At 53.8% G+C, this 20,975-nt stretch overlaps 2 protein-coding genes across 10 annotated transcripts in view; one reads left to right on the forward strand and one right to left on the reverse strand.

Annotated features, from left to right (window-relative positions):
* The first annotated feature begins 1,054 nt into the window (after positions 1-1,054).
* Positions 1,055-12,429, forward strand: Maff (MAF bZIP transcription factor F). 2 transcript variants are annotated; one of them, NM_001130573.2, is given in 3 exon segments: positions 1,055-1,265; positions 10,344-10,410; positions 10,776-12,429. In NM_001130573.2, coding segments are annotated over 2 exon segments (471 nt in total). In that variant the 5' UTR covers positions 1,055-1,265; positions 10,344-10,374; the 3' UTR covers positions 11,211-12,429.
* A 1,378-nt stretch (positions 12,430-13,807) lies between these two features.
* Positions 13,808-20,975, reverse strand: part of Tmem184b (transmembrane protein 184B) — a 42,485-nt gene continuing 35,317 nt past the window's right edge. For 4 of the 8 annotated variants that reach the window (XM_087558216.1, XM_087558219.1, XM_087558217.1 and 1 more), the window contains 5 exons: positions 20,008-20,099; positions 19,077-19,246; positions 18,471-18,665; positions 16,772-16,792; positions 13,808-15,979 (listed from right to left, as the gene is read on the reverse strand). In XM_087558216.1, coding sequence (XP_087414342.1) covers positions 15,738-15,979; positions 16,772-16,792; positions 18,471-18,665; positions 19,077-19,246; positions 20,008-20,099 — 720 coding nt within the window. In that variant the 3' untranslated portion in view covers positions 13,808-15,737. 8 annotated transcript variants of the gene reach the window in all.

Below are 20,975 nucleotides of genomic sequence, written 5' to 3' on the forward strand. Positions count from 1 at the left end.
TCCTCCTGCTGCCTGGGCTCGGAAGCCCAGAACCTGTTCTTTCAGGACACCATTTTTTGTGGAGGTCTTGTGACTCTGCCACTGGAAAGAGTGTGAGAAAGCCAACCCCACTGTTGAATGCAGCATTGCACAACATTGCTTGGCCATTACCAAAAGATCGACTTCTGTGGGCAGCAGGGTGTGGATGCTGAAGGCTGACTCCCTTGTCCTCTTAGGCTGAGGATGAGGGCAATGGATTTAGCCACATGGGGTCCCCACTGTCATCAGGTCTACTGGATTTCTTCATTAGTTAAGCATCTACTATTTGCCAGGCATGGCCTCAGCTCTTTAGAAGGTAGAAAAAAAGGGGTTGAACAGGATTGTCTTTTCTAGACTTGAGAACTTTTCTAGACTTGAGTTCAGAGGTAACTTTTTGAAACATCTTTTTCTTATAACTTTTGTGATTATCTTAAATTTACCTATTTGTCTGTGCGTGAGTGCCCTAAGTATGTGGAGGTCAGAGGTCAGCTTTCAGGAGTCATCGTCTACTTCTACCATGAAAGTTGTGGGAACTGAATTAGGCATCAGAGTTTAGTGACAAGCACATTTACCCACATGGAGTCACTGGGGTGAGTGCAGGTAGGGTTGAAGAGCTGGAGGTGACACCATGTGAAGGCCAGGGGTAGGCAATTGGCTGTGGCTCTGGGAATACAAACCTAGGACTCACGGTACAGCGATGGCACTTAAAACCACGAGACTGGATGAGGTCATCTGGGCAAAGGATTGTAGATCGACCAGAGAAGAGGCCAGACTGTAAAGTAAAGCAAATGACACCTCCACCCACGCCGGTCTCTAGAGGTGTCACGTGAATGCATCCAGAGGACACAGTTCCAGCACTGAAAACCCTGGCGGCTCTAGCTGTGGGCCCCTAGAGCGGGGCTTACTGGGGGCGGGGCCTTACTCGGGCGTGGGCGGGGCCTCGGCTCCCGGCGGCCGCTCTGGGGCTTGCTGGCCGCTGGGGCGGTGACGTCACTGCATGACTGGGTTTTTATGAATGAAAGGAATCCTGTGCGTGAGTAATTCCGGGAAGCTCGCCTTACAACTGCGCGCGGCTCCAGCCCCTTGCGCCGCCTGCCCCATAACAAAACTCCGAGCGGCACTGCACGGAGCCGGGTTCCTAGTGAACTGTGGTCCCAATCGGAGAGGAGTGGGGCTCGAGAGCGGTTTGGGACCACCAGCGACAGCCGCGACCCGCGCGCACTGAGCGCCCGGCCTGGCGGAGAGCGGTAAGGACGGGTCAGGGACGGAGACGGAGCTCTAGGAGTGTGCGCTCCAGGTCCTGCCTGGGCCGCGAGTGGTCCTGCCTCTTCAGCGGCCCCTGAACATCAGCTCACCTAGGGGCCTCTGAGGGGCTGGCTGGGAGGCGGTGCGTGGGCCCCGGAGGAAGCCCGGGCGGGGGCGGGGGCGGGGCGTGCACGTACGCGACTCGATGAGAACAGTCCCTGGAGCCGCGCCCAGCACCTTGTTGCGCGGTTTGTTTACGTCTCCCGGTGGCCTGCGTGCGCGCGTGTGTTCTCTGGGGAGAGCCCTGGGCTCTGCGGACTACGTGCACACGGTGTACTTCGCGTTGTGTGTGTGTGTGTGTGGCCGCACGCGCTCCCTGGAGACTGATACTAGCCCAGTGTATGTTGAAGTGGGTGCGCACCGGTGTCCACTGGAGCAAATGCGGAATAAGGACCCGAGGGAAGGAAGTAGCCCGGTCGGTGGTCACACCAGGTCTGGAATTTTTCTCCCTCCCCTTCCACCCTCCGTCATCCTCCCCCTTTCCATCAGTCGGGACTGCCCGGCCCCTGTTGTCTCTGGAGTTTCCCCTGGCTGGAGCCATGTGACATCAGTGTTTATTCCTCGCCCAGCTCTGGTGCCTGCCGCTTAGAATAGAGCAGAGGTTAGCGAGCCAGTCTTCTCCTGGCCACCTGGTGGATCTGGTAACCTAGTACATGGAAGTCCTTCCTTAGCTTCAGGTCTTCTGGCTCTCTTAGTATGGACTGTTCATCCCTAGATTGTCCCGTTCCTCCAGTCTCAGGAGAAACAGGGAGGGCCAGAAAAGCCTGGACAGATTGGGGAAGGCAAGGCTCCCAGACTATTCTGGTGGCTACTGAGGCTGGTCTGGGCGTCTGAGGCTGGGTCCTGGAGGATGAGGTGAGGCCGGCTGTCATACTCCTCAGATTGGACTCCTTAGACTGAACCTCTGTGTGGACTACTGGACCCCAGGGGTAATTAAAGACCCCAGAGGCCAGCTGGCACATCTGGAGTCTACCCAAGACCAGTAAGATCAGCAGCCAGTGCTAACCCCTGGTCTTCCTGAGGGAAGGGTTAGTGTGGAGGAAAGCGCTGCAAGAAAACACCTGTTCTGGGAACCCCATGATCCCACTCAGACTTTCCCTCTTGGTCCCCGGCCCCCACCCGCACCTGAGGGTTCTCGAATCTGAGGAAGTGTCAGCTGAGCTTGTTAAGGGGGCGGAATCAATGATATTTTAACTTTGAGCCCAGTGAGTTCTGCTACCACTGTGAGGACTCCAGGGTCGTCCCCCCTCCCCCACTTCTGCAGCAAGATGGCAGGAGAGGCTTTGAAAGCTGAGATGCACAGCCTGTTTTCCAGGGGAAAGCAGAGTCAATTCCAAGGCCTGGAGCTAGAGGTGTATGTAGAGTTGGGGGTTGGGGGTTTGCAGCCATTACCACAGAAATCATGTGGGTCCATCCCCAAACCTCATCAGGAAACACCCCCCAGTAGTAGAGCTGGGAGTCAGAGGCGAGGGGAAGTGGCTAACTGGCTCACCGACAGATGGAAGCTTAGTACTGGAAGATTCTGTTTCCCCTTGAGTCCCTAGGGGTCTGATAGGGCCCAGGAGTCCTAGATCATACTTTTTTTTTTTTCTCTCAGAGCTGAGGACCGAACTCAGGGCCTTGCGCTTGCTAGGCAAGCGCTCTACCACTGAGCTAAATCCCCAACCCGATCATACATTTTTTTTTTTAAAGAGCATTTTGCCTGCATGTATATGTTTGCACCGGGCGTGTGTGTGTGTGTGTGTGTGTGTGTGTGTGTGTGCGTGCACACGCGCGCACGTGCCTGTTGCCAGCAGAGGTCAGAAAGAGGGTCTTGGGTCCCTTAGAATTGTAGTTATGGCCAGTAGTAAGCTGTCCTGTGGTCGCTGGGAACTAAACATGAACCTTCCTCTATAGGAGCAAGGATCGCTCTTAACCACTGAGCCATCTCTCCACCTTATTTATTTTGGAAGGGAGGACAGATTTATTTGAGCTCATGGTGTGTGTGTTGGGGATATCCACTCACTGTGGCAGGAAGGTGCTGTGCTAAGACCTGTTCATCTGTGGCAGTGGTGGAGCAGGCTCGCTGGCTCCCATCTCAGCGCACCTGGAAGCTGCTGGGCCAGGTGCTGGGCGCCAGGCTGAGAGGCTGACCCAGAGATTGCCTTCTAGGAAACAAAGGAAAAGAACCAAAGTAGATACAGTGTAGCAGCCGGGATAGGATGGGAGAAAGGGAAAGCCACTGTTGCCAAAGTAGCAACCGGGCTCCTACTTGAGCTGGAGTCAATCATGGAAAGTTTCTGTTGCGATGTGTCTAGGGACTAGGTGGCTGGTGGTGACTCTGGAACCCTGAAGACAAGGGCTATGATTCCTCTTTGGACCTTCAAGGCTCAGCACAGGACCTGGCACACAGTAGGTGCTTCCTGGATATGTGGCTAGTTGAAGAAATAAGCAATGGACCCATGTCCTTGAGCTCTGTGACACAGACAGAAGGAATTTCCCCCACATGAGCAGGTCCTATAGGGTGCAGGGGAGTTCGTCCTTCACACACACAATGCCTGTCTTCCTTTTGGCCAAGTCATTAGAAAATCCTATCTGCACATTTGTTGGTTGTAGTGAAAAAGATGCTGGGAGAAGGGGGGAACATGTCAGCAGCCAGAGGCTCCTCTGTGGCCTCTTGCAGCTGGTAGCATGAGCCCTGTGGTTTTGATTTTTTTTTTCTCCCCAAAGATTTTTTTTTTCTTTTTTCTATTTTTCGGAGCTGGGGACCAAACCCAGGGCCTTGCGTTTGCTAGGCAAGCGCTCTACCATTGAGCTAAATCCCCAGTCCAATCCCCAAAGATTCTTTAAAGCTCATTTTCTATAGATGCTTGTGCCTTAGTGAATGTATGTGTACCACATGTGCAGATGCCTTCGGAGGCCAGAGGGTGTCAGGTCCGTCCCTGAAACTGTAGCTGCAGGCAGGTGTGTGATCCACTTGAAGTAGAGGGCAGAATGTAGGTCGTCTGCAAGAGCAGCGAGTGTTCTTGACCACTGAGTGACTGATTTAGCCCGATTTTTTGTTTTTATTATTTTATTTTATTTATTTATTTATTTATTTATTTATTTATTTATTTATTTATTTATTTTTTTGGTTCTTTTTTTCGGAGCTGGGGACCGAACCCAGGGCCTTGCGCTTCCTAGGTAAGCGCTCTACCACTGAGCTAAATCCTCAGCCCCTTATTTTATTTTTGATAGAGGGTCTTTCGTAGCTGAGCTGGCTTTGAACTTCTGGTGTTCCTAACTCTGCCTCCTGAGGGCTTCGCTCATCATGTATGTGGTGACCACACCCCACTAGCACATGGTCTCAGAACATGCCAAACATGGTCAAGTTTGTAGGTTTGTGTCTCGAGTGACCCCTTTGATGCTATTGGAGCTGGAGGTGGAGGCAGAGAGGGTGTGTGCAGCAGTGGTGAGGCCACTGTGGTCTTGGTCTGGCTGGAAGAGGAAGTGGCACTAGCTGAGCAGGTGGAGGAGAAAGATCAGGGCTCATAGGCTGGTTGCTTGTGCTCTCATGCTTCTGCCTCCAGGAGGCCCTCCCTGGTTTCCTTACCTTTCCTTTCCTTCCCATCCATGCCTCATTCTGCTAGGGGCTTTGGAGCTTTATGCCGGGCCCGAATCTGACACTTTAAACTCAGACATTGCCATTGCTGGGTGGTACCTTAGGCTCAGGGGAGGTTGGGCATGTTGGGAAATCCAGGCCCAAAGAAAGGGAGTTGACAACCTGAAGTCACAATGTGAGAGTGTGGGTAGCTGAATGGGGCTGGACCCAGGCTGCTGCTTCCCTGTGGTGCTGCTCCGCTCTCAGTCTTGCACCCTTCCAGCAGGGAGGAGGCGCCCTGCGCTTGCTGCCAAGACCCAGGCAAACACATTTTTTCCCTCTGTCCTCAGCCAGTAAGCAGTGGCTCAGCAGCCAGAGAGGAGCCCATGCCAGTGGGTGGGCCGTCTGCAGGATGTCTCGGGTGTACAGCAAGGGGCCAGAGACAGGGGACAGGAAGGCCATGGCCCCTGGCTGGGCCAGCCGTCATGTCCCTGAGAATGAGCTCACTCCTGGGTCTCCAAAGAATACTAGGAATCTCAGACCTGGAGTTGGCCCTGCTGGCTTCCCCAGGAAGAAGAGAAGCCTTGAGGGTGGGGTCCCTGGGTCAGGCAGACTGGTGGTAGTGGGCTTTCCTCGATTTGTCCTGGAAACTGGGACCTGCCTCTGGAGGCCAACAGCCAGAGGTGATGGGACATTCCCCCTTCTCTCATTGGGACATTCCCTGTGTGACTGGCTGATTGCTGAGATGGGACATTCATGGGCAAGTGTGGGCCTCCAGGGATGTCCAGGACGCCACTGAGGGGCCTGAGGCTAGAATGGGGGTTGGCAGGACAGAGGAAGAGGGGCAGGTCCTCGGCCTTCCTAAGGCCAAGCACTCATTGTCTCTAAAGAGTATGGCTGCAATTCCATCTCCTAGGGGAGGTGGGTGTGATGGTGCAGGGGACTGGCTGTGTAGAGAGGGATTCGGAGGTCATGTGGAGGAAACAGGGAGGGTTTGAGAGACCCTGGCTGTTACATCTCCCTGGAAACAGGTGACTGGTTAGAGCTGTCTATGCCCAGCTACCCAAGTCCGACTCTGACTTAAGACTCATGCACTTCACATACTGACCCCACTCTACAAGCAGAGAGGGAGACCAGGCTCAAGTGAGGAGCCAGACTATGCTGCCAAGGTTCTGGAACACGCACTGCACCCCAGTCCTCTGCACTTAGTAGGTCCTTAGTTAACCTATGCGGGAGAGACCCTCTTTTCCACCAAGTCTCTTGACTAAAGCAGTTATCCTTACCCCCACCTCACCCACCTCCACCCAACTGGCAAGAAGGCCTGGCTATGCATCATTTGCATATCCTACCCCTAGCCAGCCTAACCCAGGTTCAGGCAGCACAGGCAAAGTGGCTTCCTCTTCACAGAGGTGAGGAGACCGGGTGCAGATAAGGGGCTGTACAGAGGGTGTGAGGTGTCTGGCTCAGTGGAGCTTCAGTCTTGGGCTCTGCACTGTGTGACTGTGTCCCCTCTTTCACCCTCTCTCACCCTCTCTGGGCATTTCTTGACAATGTTATCAGGAAGACCATGAAGATGATGGTGGGTCAAGAGTCAGTCCCGAAGCCAGATAGTGGTGGCCCACACCTTTAATCCCAGCACTTGGGAGGCAGAGGCAGTTGGATCTCTGAGTTTGAGGACACCCATGGCTACACAGAGAAACATTGTCTTGAGGAGGGGGAAACCCAGCCAGTCCTGAGGTTTTCCTGGAGTCAGGATTCTACTCCCATTGCAGATAGGCAGCTAGGTGGCTTCTACCAAGTAATGTCCCTCTCTGGGTCACTACCTAGGGCCTTTCGTACATGCGGTTCTGTAGGTGATTCTTGCTGGCTATGCTGGCTCAGAGCAAACCCTCAGCTGGTCACAGCCCTGACAGCTGGTCAGGCTCAGCAATTTTACTAAGTCCTCAGCTGTTTTCTGTCCCTCTATATGACAAGTTCTCACTAAAATTGTAGAAGAAATTGTCCCACTCTGCAGATGGGATAGTAGAGACTCATTTATTATCTGCTGAGAGAGAAGTAGCTCTCCCCAGGTTGCACAGTCTGGAGAACACAGACAGGACTCTGGGCTTGCCTCCTGGCCTGTGCCCCTTTCCCTGTTTCCTGTGCCCTGATCTGGGCCAAAGCTTGCTTGGGTGGGGTCCTGATGCTTGTTCCAATTCTCCTGGCGCCTGTGACACTGGCTCCACATGGGGCTGATAGCGAGGAGGATGAGGAAGCTGCCTAGCAAGTTTCACTCACACTTTGTTCCCCTAAGCTGGTCTCAGGGCTCAGCTGGGTGACTACCACAGAGACTCCAACCAACCCCCACCCCACCCCTGTTCACCTGCTCCCTGTCCCTGTTGGGTCCTTGCTGGGCAACCTCAAACACCTAAGGCTGACTCAGCTGTTGGGTGTAGGGACAGCGAGGAAATGAACGGTGACACCACTAAGGGAGAAAGGCTGAAGCAAGAAGAGCTGGGGGTGGGGTGGGGTGGGGGGGAAAGGCTGGAGAGATGGCTCAGCGGTTAAGAGCTCTGACTGCTCTTCCAGAGGTCCTGAGTTCAATTCCTGGCAACCACATGGTGGCTCACAACCATCTGTAATGAGGTCTGGTGTGTCTGAAGACAGCTACAGTGTACTCGTATACATTAAATAAATAAATAAATCTTTAAAAAAAAAAGAGCTGGGAGACAGAGGACAGAGGACACCCAGCAAGCTTCCTACCCTGGGACAGAGGTAGCAGGAACCTGGCAGATGAACTGAGGGGGGAAAGTGGAGAGGTATCAGAGGATGTCGGTGGTCTGGAGGGGAGAGGGCAAGAGTGTGAGATGAAGTGGAAGATTGGGGTTGGGGATTTAGCTCAGTGGTAGAGCGCTTGCCTAGCAAGCGCAAGGTCCTGGGTTCGGTCCCCAGCTCCGAAAAAAAGAAAAGGAAAAAAAAAAATGAAGTGGAAGATTCCCGGAGGCTGGAGGTAGAATGGAGGGAGGCAGGTTAGTGTTCTAGCTACATCTATCATAATATCATAAGAGGCACGGTGGCTCTTTTGTTCTGTAGAGGTAGGGTATTGCTGTAGCCCAGTCTGGCCTTGAACTTGCTATGTGGCCAGTGGTGAACTAAAATCTGATCCGTTCCTGCTTCAGCCTCCCCAACCCTGGGATTACAGGGTGTGGGCCCTGCTTGGCCTGGAGGCTCTTGTTTTGTTTTGATTTTTTTGAGATAGGGTCTCAGGTAGCCCAGGCTGTCTGTGTATTCACGACCTTCGACCCTCCTGAATGTTGGGGTCACGGCTTTGCTTTGCGTCTCAACTCTCCAGCAGGCCCCATAAAACCCTGTTAACCCTGGGGCCACAGTAGCTGTTTCAGTCGAAACAGTGTCTTGAATGGCCAACTTCCCTTTCCTGCCCAGCTCCTTCCTGCTGACTAAACTGTTAGACTCCTGACCTGGTAGGAGATCTTCCTTAAAAGCCCCAGACTGTCCCCACCTTGGCCTGAGTCACACTGAGAATTCCACAGTTGACACGTGAGCATCTTCTTTAGCCAGACACTGTTCTCAGCCCTGGGGAAACCATACAGGATTCAGCAAGGTCTCTGCTGTTGAAGAGGGGACATCCTCACAGAGCAGACACTGGGCACAGAGCTGCATGCGTAGGCTAAAGATTCAGTGTAAGATATGTGTGTTAGCACGTGTTAGCATGTAGGGTGTAGGTGTGTCTGGAGGCCAGAGGTTGGTGCTTGGAGTCCATGATTGCTTGTGGCCTTATGTGAGTCAGGAGCCTCAGTTCCAGCTAGCCTAGCTAGCTTGCTCGCTGGGGAATCCCACATTCACCCCTGTTCATGCTGGAATTACAAGTGGGGTACCACACATACCTTGTATTTACATGGGTTTCTGGGCCAGAAACTTGCCCTTTTACATTTTTAATATTTATTTTTATTTTATTTGTATGAGTATTTGGTCCGCATGCATGTCTGGGCACTGTGCGTTCTATCCCCAGTGCAGAAAGAAAGCAAAAGGGTTGGAGAGATGGCTCATGTAACCCAGTCTGGCCTTGAACTTGCTATGTAGTCAACAACTGGCCTGGAAAGTCCTTCTTGATCCTTTATCTCCAGGGTTCGGGATGTACCACCACACCAACTTCCCGCCATGAGTTTTTACCAACTGTCTCCCCATTGCCCTGTACATGGCAAACTTGGTCACTGAAGGAATGTAAGCCTCCTAGGCTCATGAGGGGGACCTATGGGCTGGCTTTAGGTTAGGGGACAGCTGCTATTCTCTCTAGAGCAGTTGTTCTTAGCCTGTGGGTCTTGAGACCTTTGGGGGTTGAATGGTCCTTCACAAGGGTCGCATATCAGATATCGTGCACATCAGATATTTATACTACAGTTCATAACAGTAGCAAAATTACAGCTACGAAGTAGCAATGAAAATAATTGTATGGTCTGGATTCACCACAACATGAGGAACTGTTAAAAGGTAGCAGCATTAGAAAGGTTGAGAACCACTGCTCTAGGACCGTGCTGAGTTTGGGAAACCTTTCCAAAACATGACTTGGGTGCTGTATCTTGGTAGAGTGTTGGATGGATTTTGGTCTTTGATGGGTGCTCACTGACCCACACACACATTTTTGGGCACATTTCTGTAGATAGCCTGTAATCCCAGCACTCAAGAAGCAGAGGCAGGGGGATAGTGAGTTTAAGACTAGCCTAGATTACATAGTAAGACCATGTCTTTAAAACAAGGCCGGTGAGATGGCTCTGTGGGTAAAAGGGCTTGCAGCCAAGCCTAAAGATCTGAGATCAATCCCCTAGAACCCACAGGTGGAAGGGAAAAAATGACTACTGCATATTATCCTCTGAGTTCCACACAACTGTTGCAGCTCTGGTGTAGCTGACTGAGGTACACATAAATGTAATAAGAAATTGAAACAAAGCGCTTGCCTAGCAAGCCCAAGGCCCTGGGTTCGGTCCCCAGCTCCGAAAAAAAGAAAAGAAAAAAAAAAAAGAAAAAGAAAAAAGAAATTGAAACAAACCCAAAACTTGCATGCCCTGGTCCCATGTGGGAAGGGTGAGTGGACACACTAGGTACTCAACAAATGTGAACTGAGGGAACAGGTATAGGCACTGACCTGGATGTGGTGAGGCTGTGGTGAAACTGGCACGTTGGTGGAGAAGGGGGTGGGGAGGGACAAACCATCCATTGGGATGGGATGTAGTCAGAGAGGACATCTCTGAAAAGGTGACAATGGGCAAAGACCTAGATAATGAGGAGTCACTATGGGAGCTGGGGACATACTGGGACAGCCAGAGCAAAGGCCAGACTGTTGGGATCAGAGGAGGTTGGCATCAATTCTGAGATCAAAGCCTTGAATGCTAGTATGGAGATTGGATTTTACTCCAAGTAAAACATGAAGAAGCCAACCAAGGTGACTCTGAACTTTCTCTCCCAGGCCTCCAGCCCTGAAGGCACCTTCTGCGAAAATGTCCGTGGATCCCTTATCCAGCAAAGCCCTGAAGGTGAGGCTCCTGTGATCTCTCTCTCTCTGCTGCTGCAACATACCATTTCCACCTTTCCTAACTGGAAGCCCCAAAGGGGACTCAGCACCTACCGACCAGGCTACAAGAGCAGGTTACTTCCTGCTGAGCGGGCTTTCACCATTGCATGGGGCTTTCCAGGCTGGGTTTCTCAGATGGGTCCTGGACTTTGACGCGTGGTTAGTTTGAGCCCTGGGTGGCCTCCTGTGTGCTGATGCTGGTCCTGCTCACCTTCAAGGTCTTGGCTCAAGTTCAGTAACCGCCAAAACGGGGAGGAGGGGGGAATGGGAAGTGGGGCAGCATCTCCAAGCTGCCGTGCTTCTTGTTTCCTCACGACCCTCATTCAGGTCAAGCGCGAGCTGAGCGAGAACACGCCGCACCTGTCGGATGAGGCGCTGATGGGGCTGTCGGTGCGCGAGCTCAACCGCAACTTGCGCGGGCTGTCGGCGGAGGAGGTGACGCGGCTGAAGCAGCGGCGTCGCACACTCAAGAACCGCGGCTACGCGGCCAGCTGCCGTGTGAAGCGCGTGTGCCAGAAGGAGGAGCTGCAGAAGCAGAAGTCCGAGCTGGAGCGCGAGGTGGACAAGCTGGCGCGCGAGAACGCCGCCATGCGTCTGGAGCTCGACGCGCTGCGCGGCAAGTGCGAAGCGCTGCAGGGCTTCGCGCGCTCGGTAGCCGCCGCCCGCGGGCCCGCAGCACTGGTGGCGCCGGCTAGCGTCATCACCATTGTCAAGTCCGTGCCAGGCCCCTCCCCTGCTCCTGACCCCGCCCCCTGCTCCTAGTGCCCGCTCCCACCCAACACCACCTCTCGGAACCCACTCCCGTCCTAAAGAGCCTGAGTGCCTTCTGCTCCCTGTCCCTTTTCTCTGCCACGGCTACCCGTTGTAGTGATTACACATTCCTTTCCTGGGCTCTAACTATTGCAGGCCCCCAGACTGGACCTGATGGCCCTGGGGCAACTTTGCTAAGTTGGGGGGAGGGGGGATGCGTTGGGGTTCTTGGTTTCCCTGGGCTGAAGGTCCTTTTCAGAGTGGAAGAGAGGGCTGGAGAAATGGCCCGGAGGAGCGCTGTTGGGAGAGGATTCGGATTGTGTCAGTATGGGCTTCCGACCCTCCCAGGACTCAGGACTAGGTGTGGCCTTGTGAGACTGCCCAGCTGGGAAGCAGAACTCAGTGACCTCCCAACTGTGCGTGGGACTTGGGAATGTCAGGCTTTCCCTAGCTAAGAATGAGTCTTTGGAACGGATCAATGAAGCTCAGTTGACACAAGGGGAAAGCTGTCAAGCAAGACGCCCTAAGGGCACTGAACACTGAATAGTTGAGCTGCAAACCCAAGTGGGGCCTTAATGAACATTCCAAGCATGGCTTTCATAGGGGGAACAGTACACAGGAACTGAACAACGTGGTAGGCAAGCCTCCCTGGCCTGGGAGACAGCTGTCTGTGTAGTGGGAAAAGAGAAGCTGAAGGAGAGAGGAGGTGACAAAGGGATGAGGTGAGGGGCTGGCCAGCCAGAGACGGGCCGACAGAGATGATGACCACTGTGGCAGAGACAGACACTACAGTCCTGATGCGGGAAAGGGGTGGGGGTGGGGTGACTTGGAATTAAGGCTTCCGCTTTGGTCCCGAGTATCTGTGGTGGTTCTGGGGGGCTGACCACTGTTCCCCCTGGGAAGTCCAGCCCTAGCACCTTCCCAACACTGTAGACAGCTGATTCTTCCACACTTATTTATTGCACGAATCTAAGTTATTCTCACCAGCCAGAGTCCGGCTCTTCTTCCCTGGGAAATACGTGGGCGCCGAGCTGGGCTTATATTTTATATCTACAAATAAGTCGCATTTAATCTTATATTTAGGGAAAGCTGGACGGCAATAATTGTTTTTTTTTTTTAAATTGCCCAGCTCCCAGAGTTTATTTATTTTCTGACTTCAAGTGAGCCAGTTATCTGTCTTGAGTATTTTGTAGACTTTCTGAATAAAGTCAAGTTCTCTTTTTCCACAAGAGAAGTGCATATCCTGGATTATTTTGCTTGTACTCTTAATGAGTGGCCTCAGATGTGTGGGAAGGGACTTTGGGTCAGGGGAGGCTATATCCCTTTGCTAGCAAGTGTGGATGGAGACAAGTCAGAAAACAGCTCACACTGCAGTCCCTGGCAGGGGGTCCTAAGCTTTGAAAACTCTTCCTACTCTGTTCACATAGGTTTGACTGTCTACAGCACCGTGGGAGCTACTTCCCAGCGCACTTAACCCAGAGAGAAAGAGGAGGGGGTGTGAATTGCCGAGTCCTAGGAGATAGGCTTCAGTCTTAGTCAGGGGAGGGGACTCTGCTGTCCCAGGTGAGGAGTGGAATCCTCTGGTCTTCAGCCAGCGGAGTAGGGTCTTTCTGGCGTGGTACTTCCTACGTTCTTGTAGCTCCAGTTTACTTTGAAACAGTGGTTCTCAACCTTCCTAATTGGGGGGGGGTCTTTTATACAGTTCTTCATGTTGTAGTGACCCCTAGTTGTAACCTTGCTGTTATGAATCATAATGTAAATTATGATATACAAGCCCTATGAAAGGACCCCCAGTCGCGCCCCACTGCTTTAAAATAAAGGCGCTGAATGGTCTAGAAAAGCCAGACGGGCTGCAAACCCTAAAAGCACAACAAATGCTAGTCCAGAGGGCTAGGGCGAGAATCTTGTATGTGGCTAGTCAGGGAGAGAGAGAGAGGCCAAGGAAAGGGGCAGAGGGGAACAGCCAGATCATGTGGCTTGGCTGGACCCACAGAACTTTCTCCCCCTTAGACTGGGGTTATGCCAAGACTCCTTCCTGAGAGGCTAAGCTCAGGCCTGGCAGCAGGAAGGAGTAAACGGGTGGGGGTGGGAGTGTGCGCTGATGACGTAGGCTGTTTACCTTCAGGTTATAGGCTGCTTAGGAAGTTCCCCCACCCACACGCATTCCAGCCATGCCTGTCGCCCATAGGCCAGGCTCTGTGAGAGGCGTGGTGCAGGCAGGGAAGGTACCCGGGACCAGGTACGCCTGCCCTAGGCTCCTAATTCCTAAGGATGGAGGATGGGCTTCGGAAAGCTGAGGTGGGCAAGTCTTTGATCTTCTGGAAGGTATCTATAAAAAAGGTCACCACCTGCTTCGGAAAGAAACAAGGATTGAGGCCCAACGCTCTCGGAGACAGGGAGAGGAAACTCCTTGTGTTAGGCTGCCTGTGAAGAAAGGAGAAACTGTCTAACAGGGATGTGGAACCTGATTTTAGTCCCAGAAAGTGTAAACACCCCCATGACCTACATCCACTTCACACACAGGAAGAGGGTGGACGCCTCTGCTCACAGCCACTATACTTCTCCCAGACAAGAGGGGGAAGGAAAAAAAACCTCGCTGGCAGGCGAAAGAGATTTCAATACAATCTATATTATCTCATATATATTTCTTCCTGACTTTATTTGCTTGCTTCTGTCACGCATTTAAAATATCACAGAGACCAAAATAGAGCGGCTTTCTGGTGGAACGCATGGCAGTCACACGACAAAATACAAAACTAGGGGGCTCTGTCTTCTCATACATCATACAATATTCAAGTATTTTTTTTATGTACAAAGAGCTACTCTATCTGAAAAAAAATAAAAAATAAATGAGACAAGATAGTTTATGCATCCTAGGAAGAATGGGGCAGTTGGGTAGATTCCTGTCCCGTCCCCAGGGACCACTAGCTTCCTGCCACTGAACTTCCCCATGGCCTCACCCATCATATCTGCAGGTAAGTGCCAGGGAGGATGGGGACCAGTGGGGACAGGAACCAGCAACATACTTTGGCCTGGAAGATAAGGAGAAGTCTCAAACACACCGGTGGAAGCAATCCCAGGGGGGCGCCATGGCCATGCCCCAAGGAGCTTCCACCTGTCTGCTGCCTTCCTGGGCAGCTTGGGACCTGCTGGCCAGGCCCTCTGGGTGGGGCTGAGAGCTGGCCTCTGGGCCATGAGGAAGAAAGGAGGCTAAGAAGGTTGCTAGGATACAACAGCCCCATGAGGTCCCTCCCCATGGACCCCAGGGAAGGAACCTGTTTGTTCAGGAGGTGACCGAGGGGAGAACATCCAGTGAAGGCTGTAAGGTAGAGCACGCTTCCCTACCACTCCGCCTACTGGAGCCAAACCCAAGTGCTGCTTGAATTCTGCTCACCAGGCCCCCTGCCACCCTATCTTGGAGGTTCCAGCCCTGGGAGGCAGCTCTGGGATGTGCGTGTAGAGGGAGCCAGGGAGAGTGGGTGGTCCCAGACAAGGGTGCCCGACCCAGCGCTGCAGAACCCTGAGTGCTAGCAGCTCAACAAGGAGTGCCTGGAGCAGACGGGAACTGGGGAGGGGCTTCCATATGTGACTAAGGCACAGAAGAGATGGGCCAGGGGCCAGATGGAACAGAACACCAGGCCCTGTATGGTCAGGAGACCCAGGAGGGTCTGAGATCACCCCTACCTGGCCTCGCTGCATAACCATCCCTCCAGCCTCCCTCTGGAAGTGACCTGCAATGTGGAGACTCGGACTTTTCCATGACCCAGGAGGATAAACCTCAGGGAGACCAGGACCTAGCAGAAGTCTTGACTGCTCCACTGAGGAGGTGGTGGGGAACCCAAGCCCTGGCACAGTCAGGAAATATGGGAGGGAGGGGCTCTGCCCCAAACTATCAAGAACTGGACCCAAGTGAGAGGGCAGTGTGGGCTGCTGGCTGTCCTCAGCAGAGTGGCCACGGTGAGAACACCTAAGGATCCAGAGCCCCACATGTCACCAAAGGGCCCATAGGCACAAGGCATCCTTCCCTAGGTGGGCCCTGAGGCTCCTGGGGTCTGGCTCTGATCCTCGAAGCATGCCAGACAGGCCTAGGTTGGGAGAGGGGGAAGCTCCACAGAGCATTCGCATCTCTACCTGCCCAGAATGTGACAAAACTCACATTGGACAAGGGTGAACAGGGAGAAGCAGGCAGGTGGGAAATGACCAAGTTGGGTCTGGATATTGCACGGTGTAGGGTGGGTTGGGCCAGTCAGCTCGGCAGATATCCTGTTGGGGAGGGGGCTTAGGATGCAGCTTCTGGCCAACACACAGTACAGGATGGGTAGCAGAGATTTGACAGCTACAGCCACTGCCCTCTGCTCCTGCCCCAGGTAGTGTAGGGTTGGCCAGGTAGAAATATTCCTGAGGCCTGTTCCTCTGGAAGTGATATGCGAGTTTCTGGTCCAATAAATAAAAGGGCAGCAGACATGCCAGTTGCTGGATGCTCCCCAGCCTGGCTGGGGACTGGAGGAGGCACCTCTCCTTCCCCAACAGTGCCCACACCTAGAACTCATCATCAGAGCTGAGCAACAGAGTCTTTTCATTGTCACGTGCACCACTAAGGCTGTGGGACCGGGAAAGGCTATGGGTGCCACCACGCCAGGTGGGCCCAGGCTCCAGAGTGGACTGCTGCGTGTACTGCTGGTAGGCAGGTGAGAAGTTGTGGATGGCATCCTGCACAATGTCGTGTGGGTTCATAGTCTCTTTGAGGCTGCTGGAGATGCTCTTCATGGGGGCGCAGCGGCCTGCAGGGAGGAGACAATGGGGCAGGGGGCCAGAGCAGGAAGAGGAAGACTTGATCAGTCCCTGCTCTGGGAGAGACCCCACCCCAGTGTTCACTTGTTCTCTCTTGGAACATGAAAGGGTAGGAGACCAAGACTGCTGCTGACGAGGAGAGTCCTGGGGAGCTGTGAAGGAAGCTAGGACAAAGGGACAGGGCATAGCACTCACAGGGGGAGAGGACAGGGCAGAGACAGGGAAGCTGCAGGCACTCACTTGGCTTTCCAAGCCCCAGTGCCAGGCTATGGACCCTGCCTGGGAGGGCTACTGAACCAGAGGCCCCACAGTAGCAGGCTGGCCTGTTGCCTGTCCCTCCGAGAGGGCAGGAACTCAATACCTCACATGCTTCTAACTCATCCATCTGAATATGTGCCCCACAGTATGCAGGTAGAGATAGGGGCACAGTATAGGCCACCAAGCCACTGTGGAGTGATGAACTCAACCCTGGGCCCAGGCCTTGAATGGGACTCATAGTCTCTCCACCCTGTGTTCTGGCTTGGAAATACTGCTAAATGTTCCTGCCATTACTTAGTGGGGCACCGCCCCAGAACCCAGCAGGGTGTATGCTAGGACCAGAGACTGGAGTGGAGGCACCAAGCTCTACAGAGGCAGCCCTCGCAGTCAGGTGCTCAGGGCTCTCGCCCAGGAGTGCCAGCTTGGACGAGTTGGGGACACAGAGGCTACAAAAAGGCATGCCAGTGACAGGAGCAGACTGACGTGCAGGACAGACGTGCAGACAGAGCAGATTGCAGACCTACCGTACGGGCCGTATGTCGGCACTGCCCGAGGCCAAACCCAGGGCAAATGCAGAGTAAAGGGCAGGGAGAGACGCCGGAGGGACAGAGAAGACAAGAGATGGCTGAGTGAGAACTGCCTGCTCACCCCAGGTCCAGTACCAAACACCCCAGCCCAGCCCTAGACACCAGGCTGCCCCTGCAGGACAGTATTCGTGCTAATGGGGTCACCCTGATGGCAGTGGAAGGTCCGCCCCACATCTGAGGGCCCCTCTTCCCACTTCTAGGTCCGCTGGAGCCACGCCTACACAGAGCCCTGTGTTTTGCAAAGCTCACTCCAATGTATAGCTTTGGAAATCAAGGCTCAGGGGACGATCACAGAGTGTGTTCACCCAGCCGAATGTGAGGCTGCAAGGGACGGGGTGCCATGGTTAAGAGATTGGAGGGGTTGGGGATTTAGCTCCGTGGTAGAGCGCTGGCCTAGCAAGCCCAAGGCCCTGGGTTCGGTCCCCAGCTCCAAAAAAAAAAAAAAAAAGAAAAGAAAAAAAGAAGAGATTGGACGACAGCCCACAGCAGCAGCAGTTTGTCCTGGGTGGGCTGTTTCTTCTAGGGTGGGTGAACCTATGGGGGGGGTCCCACCTGAGGGAAGTCTATGGCAAGACCACTGTCACAAGTATGCTCCTGCAGAGCCACCACAACACAACACCCCTCTGTGCAAGATAACCTGGCTTGCTCCTAGCAGCCTGGCTAACTAGGTTTAAGAGGCATAGATCTTTCCCAATGGGGCCTAGCAGGAAGTGGGTTGGGGGGGCACTAGCCAGCACAGAGTAGAGATGCCCTCAAACACCAGGGTGGCAGCTAGAACACCAGTGTGTCAGGGGGCACAGTCCAGCAGAGGCAGCAAGCAAGAACAGCAGAGGGACTGGGCAGGAGTCCGGTGCCTGTGGATCCCAAGTCTCCCATGCCAATCCCAGGGATCTACGGTGGGCACTGACGCTTGGGGGAAAAGTGTTTCTGTCCTTCAGCCATGAGGTAAAGCTGACAGCAACTGGATGGCAGATGCTTTAGTCAGGAGGTGTCCCTTTCCTGACTCTGTAGTCTCACTGGATGGCAGCCTCAGGCATTGCCCTCAGGGACAAGCCTCTGCCCCTCTGGCCCACTGCTTCTCCAGACACCTGCACTAGCCAATCACAGAGGTGCCCAGGGTGGGCCCTACCCACCAAGGTCTTTCTAGGGCTCTCCTGTACACCAGGGGCTGTGGAATACTGTCTTAGCGACAAGGGTTAGAGGCGTGAGGAGCCAGTGCTGGAAACTGCCTCCTGACCCTGCTTCTCACGGGGAAGCAGTGCTTCTGTGGTTTGTTCCTTGAAGACCCTGAGCAGACAGAAGACAGGTCAAAGCAGAAGCTACACAGTGGAGGCCACCAGTCTCTGTCCCGGTTTCCTTTTTTTCTTTTTTCCCCAAACTCAACAGTAACCCTCCTGCCTCAGCTTTCTGAGTGCTGGAATTCTAAGTATATACCCTTCTATAACATCTGTGGGTCTCCACGCTAGGACCTACATAGGTGAACTGAGCTTCTAGAAGCAAACTGGGGGTCCTTCTGGACTCTGACAGCCCTTCTGCTCTGACCTCCTCTTCTAGTACAGTCAACCCTTACACGATGCTGGGTGGTGGAGGTCTCATGAGACTGGGGTCCCGCCCTGGGTAGGAGCCTGGCTCATACCTTGAGCGTCCAGTCTCTTGTCAGCGTAGACCTTGTAGGTGAAGGCATGGCGCAGGGCCAAGGCTGCGAAGAACATCTCAATACAGATGATGAAGTCCTGGTAGCCGGCAGCCACAGTGCCCTCGCCCACTGACACACGGGCTGAGTTGATCTTGGGGATGGCCCCACACTTCTCTAAGATGGCCAGTAGCATGCCTGGACAGGGAGAGGCACTGTCTGGTCACACACTGAATCCCTTTCTGTGTTCTTCATTTATGCAGTGCCACCCAAATAGCCACACGCTCCAGGGTACAATAGGTCTCATTTGCTCCCTGGAGGCAGGGATGACGACCCCGAGCCAAGGCCTTTGCAAACCCCACTCTCTCAGCTACCTGTCAGTCAGAAAACTGGGACATTGCTAACTATATATGGCTCCACAGGAGTTCCCTGCAAGCTTTACCCCTCCCAAGTGCCCAGTGGCCAAGGTATCTCTGAGTTCCAGGCCAGGATCTTAAAGGACAGCACTTTGGCTTGGACAGCACCCACAGTTCTGGAACCATGAACAGGAATGGGAGGTAGGACTGAGACGGAAGTGGGCTGTGGTCACCAGGCTGAGAGGAGGCTGACCTTGCCAGAAGGAGAGAAAGATGACGGACTTGACCATGAAGAACTTAAGGACTGGGCTGTAGGGACTGAGCAGCTCCCGTGTGGCGAAGTAGAAGAGGAAGAGGGCGTAAAGGGCCAGGCTGACGGAGATGTTGTAGATGATGGTCACGTAGAGGTATCCACTGGTGACACTGTGGGATAGGCATGCTGTGGCTGGGATCAGCCCTGTGAGGGCAGGCTGCTCCCTCCTCTGCCCTGCCCACAACCTGCTCCCCATGGGTCCCAGCTATGCTCTCCAGCAAGGTACAATGCGCCCCCCCCCTCCCGGAAGGAGGGGACAGGGAATGGGGACACAGTGGGAATGGGGACAAGGGTGTGCCTACCATTACTGCTTTCCCCGCTCACATGGAGGCCCTGCTCTGAGCTCACTCCTGATGGAAGACACTAGAGGGAATCTGGGGCTCTGCTGGAGGTGACAAGTGTCAACAGTGGGTATCCTTGCTCTCCTCCTGATCTTGGAGGAGTCACCTGCCTAAGTGGCTGTGGTACAGGTTACAGGCAAGAACTCAGAGCACAGGGCCAGCTGTAACTAACCACAGGGCCATCACTAACCCACAAGTGAAAAGGTGTGGCTGGTTTACACAGGGGGACCTTTACATCTGGGACTGAGGACTGCTTCCCAGGGCTCCTTTCAGAACGTGCCTTAGAGCAGCCACCACCTTCTGAGACTCACCCAAGGTTACCACTGTACATTCTGAAATGGGGATGACTGGCTAACAGCTGGCATCTGGACCAAGAGCAAGATGGCCACTGCCACGCTCAGGCTAAGAGATTCAGGGAGGTCTGAGCCCCCATGCAATTAAGGGAGACCACAGTGGGTTCTGCCAAGGTAGGGCACCCATCTGTAGGCCAATATCCCACCCTCAGATCCCAGGGAAGGACCCCTGCTTACTCAAAGTCCCCGTCCCGGTACTTGCCAAAGGCCTGGAGTATAACAGTGCTGACGGCCATGAGTGGCTTCACCACACAAAACTGCAGGGTAGCCTGTGGGATAAGGAGGGGTTCTGCTTTAGCATCTCTCCTGGTGGCTGGGCCTATGCTGGTTGCTAGGAAGGAGCAAGAACTGCCTACAGGGGGAGCAGAATGTGTAAAGAGATAAAAAGATGTTGGGGACTCAAGGACTAAAACCACTGGACCCAGCGAACCAGGAGCAGAAGACATCTCAGAGAGAGCTCAGGGGACGAGAGGCCTTCAGGAAGATGGCAAGGACAAGATCCAGCCAGAGGGAGCAGTTCTAAGTCAGTGAGATGCTTCAGGTGAAGGCACTTGTTTGCCAAGCCTGCTGACCTAAGTTTGATCCTCAGGACATGGTGGAAGGAGAGAAACTCCTGCAAGTCTTTGCACATGCAAACAACACACACACACACACACACACACACACACACACACACACACCCCCCAAAGTATATAAGTAAATAAACAAACAAACAAACAGGAGCCACTCATATACAGGCTCACTCAGGGCACAATGTGAACAACGACAGGGTGGCCAAGTGCAGCAGCAGGGAAGGAAGACCTTGCCACACAGAGAAGGAAACTGAGGCACAGAGCTGACTGGCAGATGCAGCAATGGAGCCCAGGCCAACAGCAGGCTCCAGAGCCTTTGTCCAGCTACACCGTGGGTCGCTGTGAGGTCCACAGACCAGGTGAGATGCCAAAACGAGTCAGTCCCAGAGTGGGCAGTCCTTTCTAGAGCTCTGCTGGGCTGGGTTGGAGGTGGGGTAGTCACTGAGAATCCCTACTCCCCTCCCTTTCTCTCTTACTCCCCCCCATGTCTCCTCATAGGGAGAGAACCCAGGAAAACACACGCACGCGCGCGCACACACACACACACACACACACAGTGCTTTTCCACCACAT

The sequence above is a fragment of the Rattus norvegicus genome, chromosome 7 (genome assembly GCF_021556685.1).
Source record: "Rattus norvegicus strain SHRSP/BbbUtx chromosome 7, alternate assembly SHRSP_T2T, whole genome shotgun sequence".
NCBI lineage: Eukaryota > Metazoa > Chordata > Mammalia > Rodentia > Muridae > Rattus > Rattus norvegicus.

What these genes read in the sequence shown, in the direction of transcription:
- Maff (XM_087558525.1), top strand. Translation starts at nt 1,703, where the DNA reads ATGCGGAATAAGGACCCGAGGGAAGGAAGTAGCCCGGTCGGTGGTCAC. An exon ending in CCGGTCGGTGGTCACACCAG is followed by an intron (nt 1,756 to 10,343) that starts GTCTGGAATTTT and finishes TTTCTCTCCCAG; the next exon opens with GCCTCCAGCCCTGAAGGCAC. An exon ending in TATCCAGCAAAGCCCTGAAG is followed by an intron (nt 10,411 to 10,775) that starts GTGAGGCTCCTG and finishes ACCCTCATTCAG; the next exon opens with GTCAAGCGCGAGCTGAGCGA.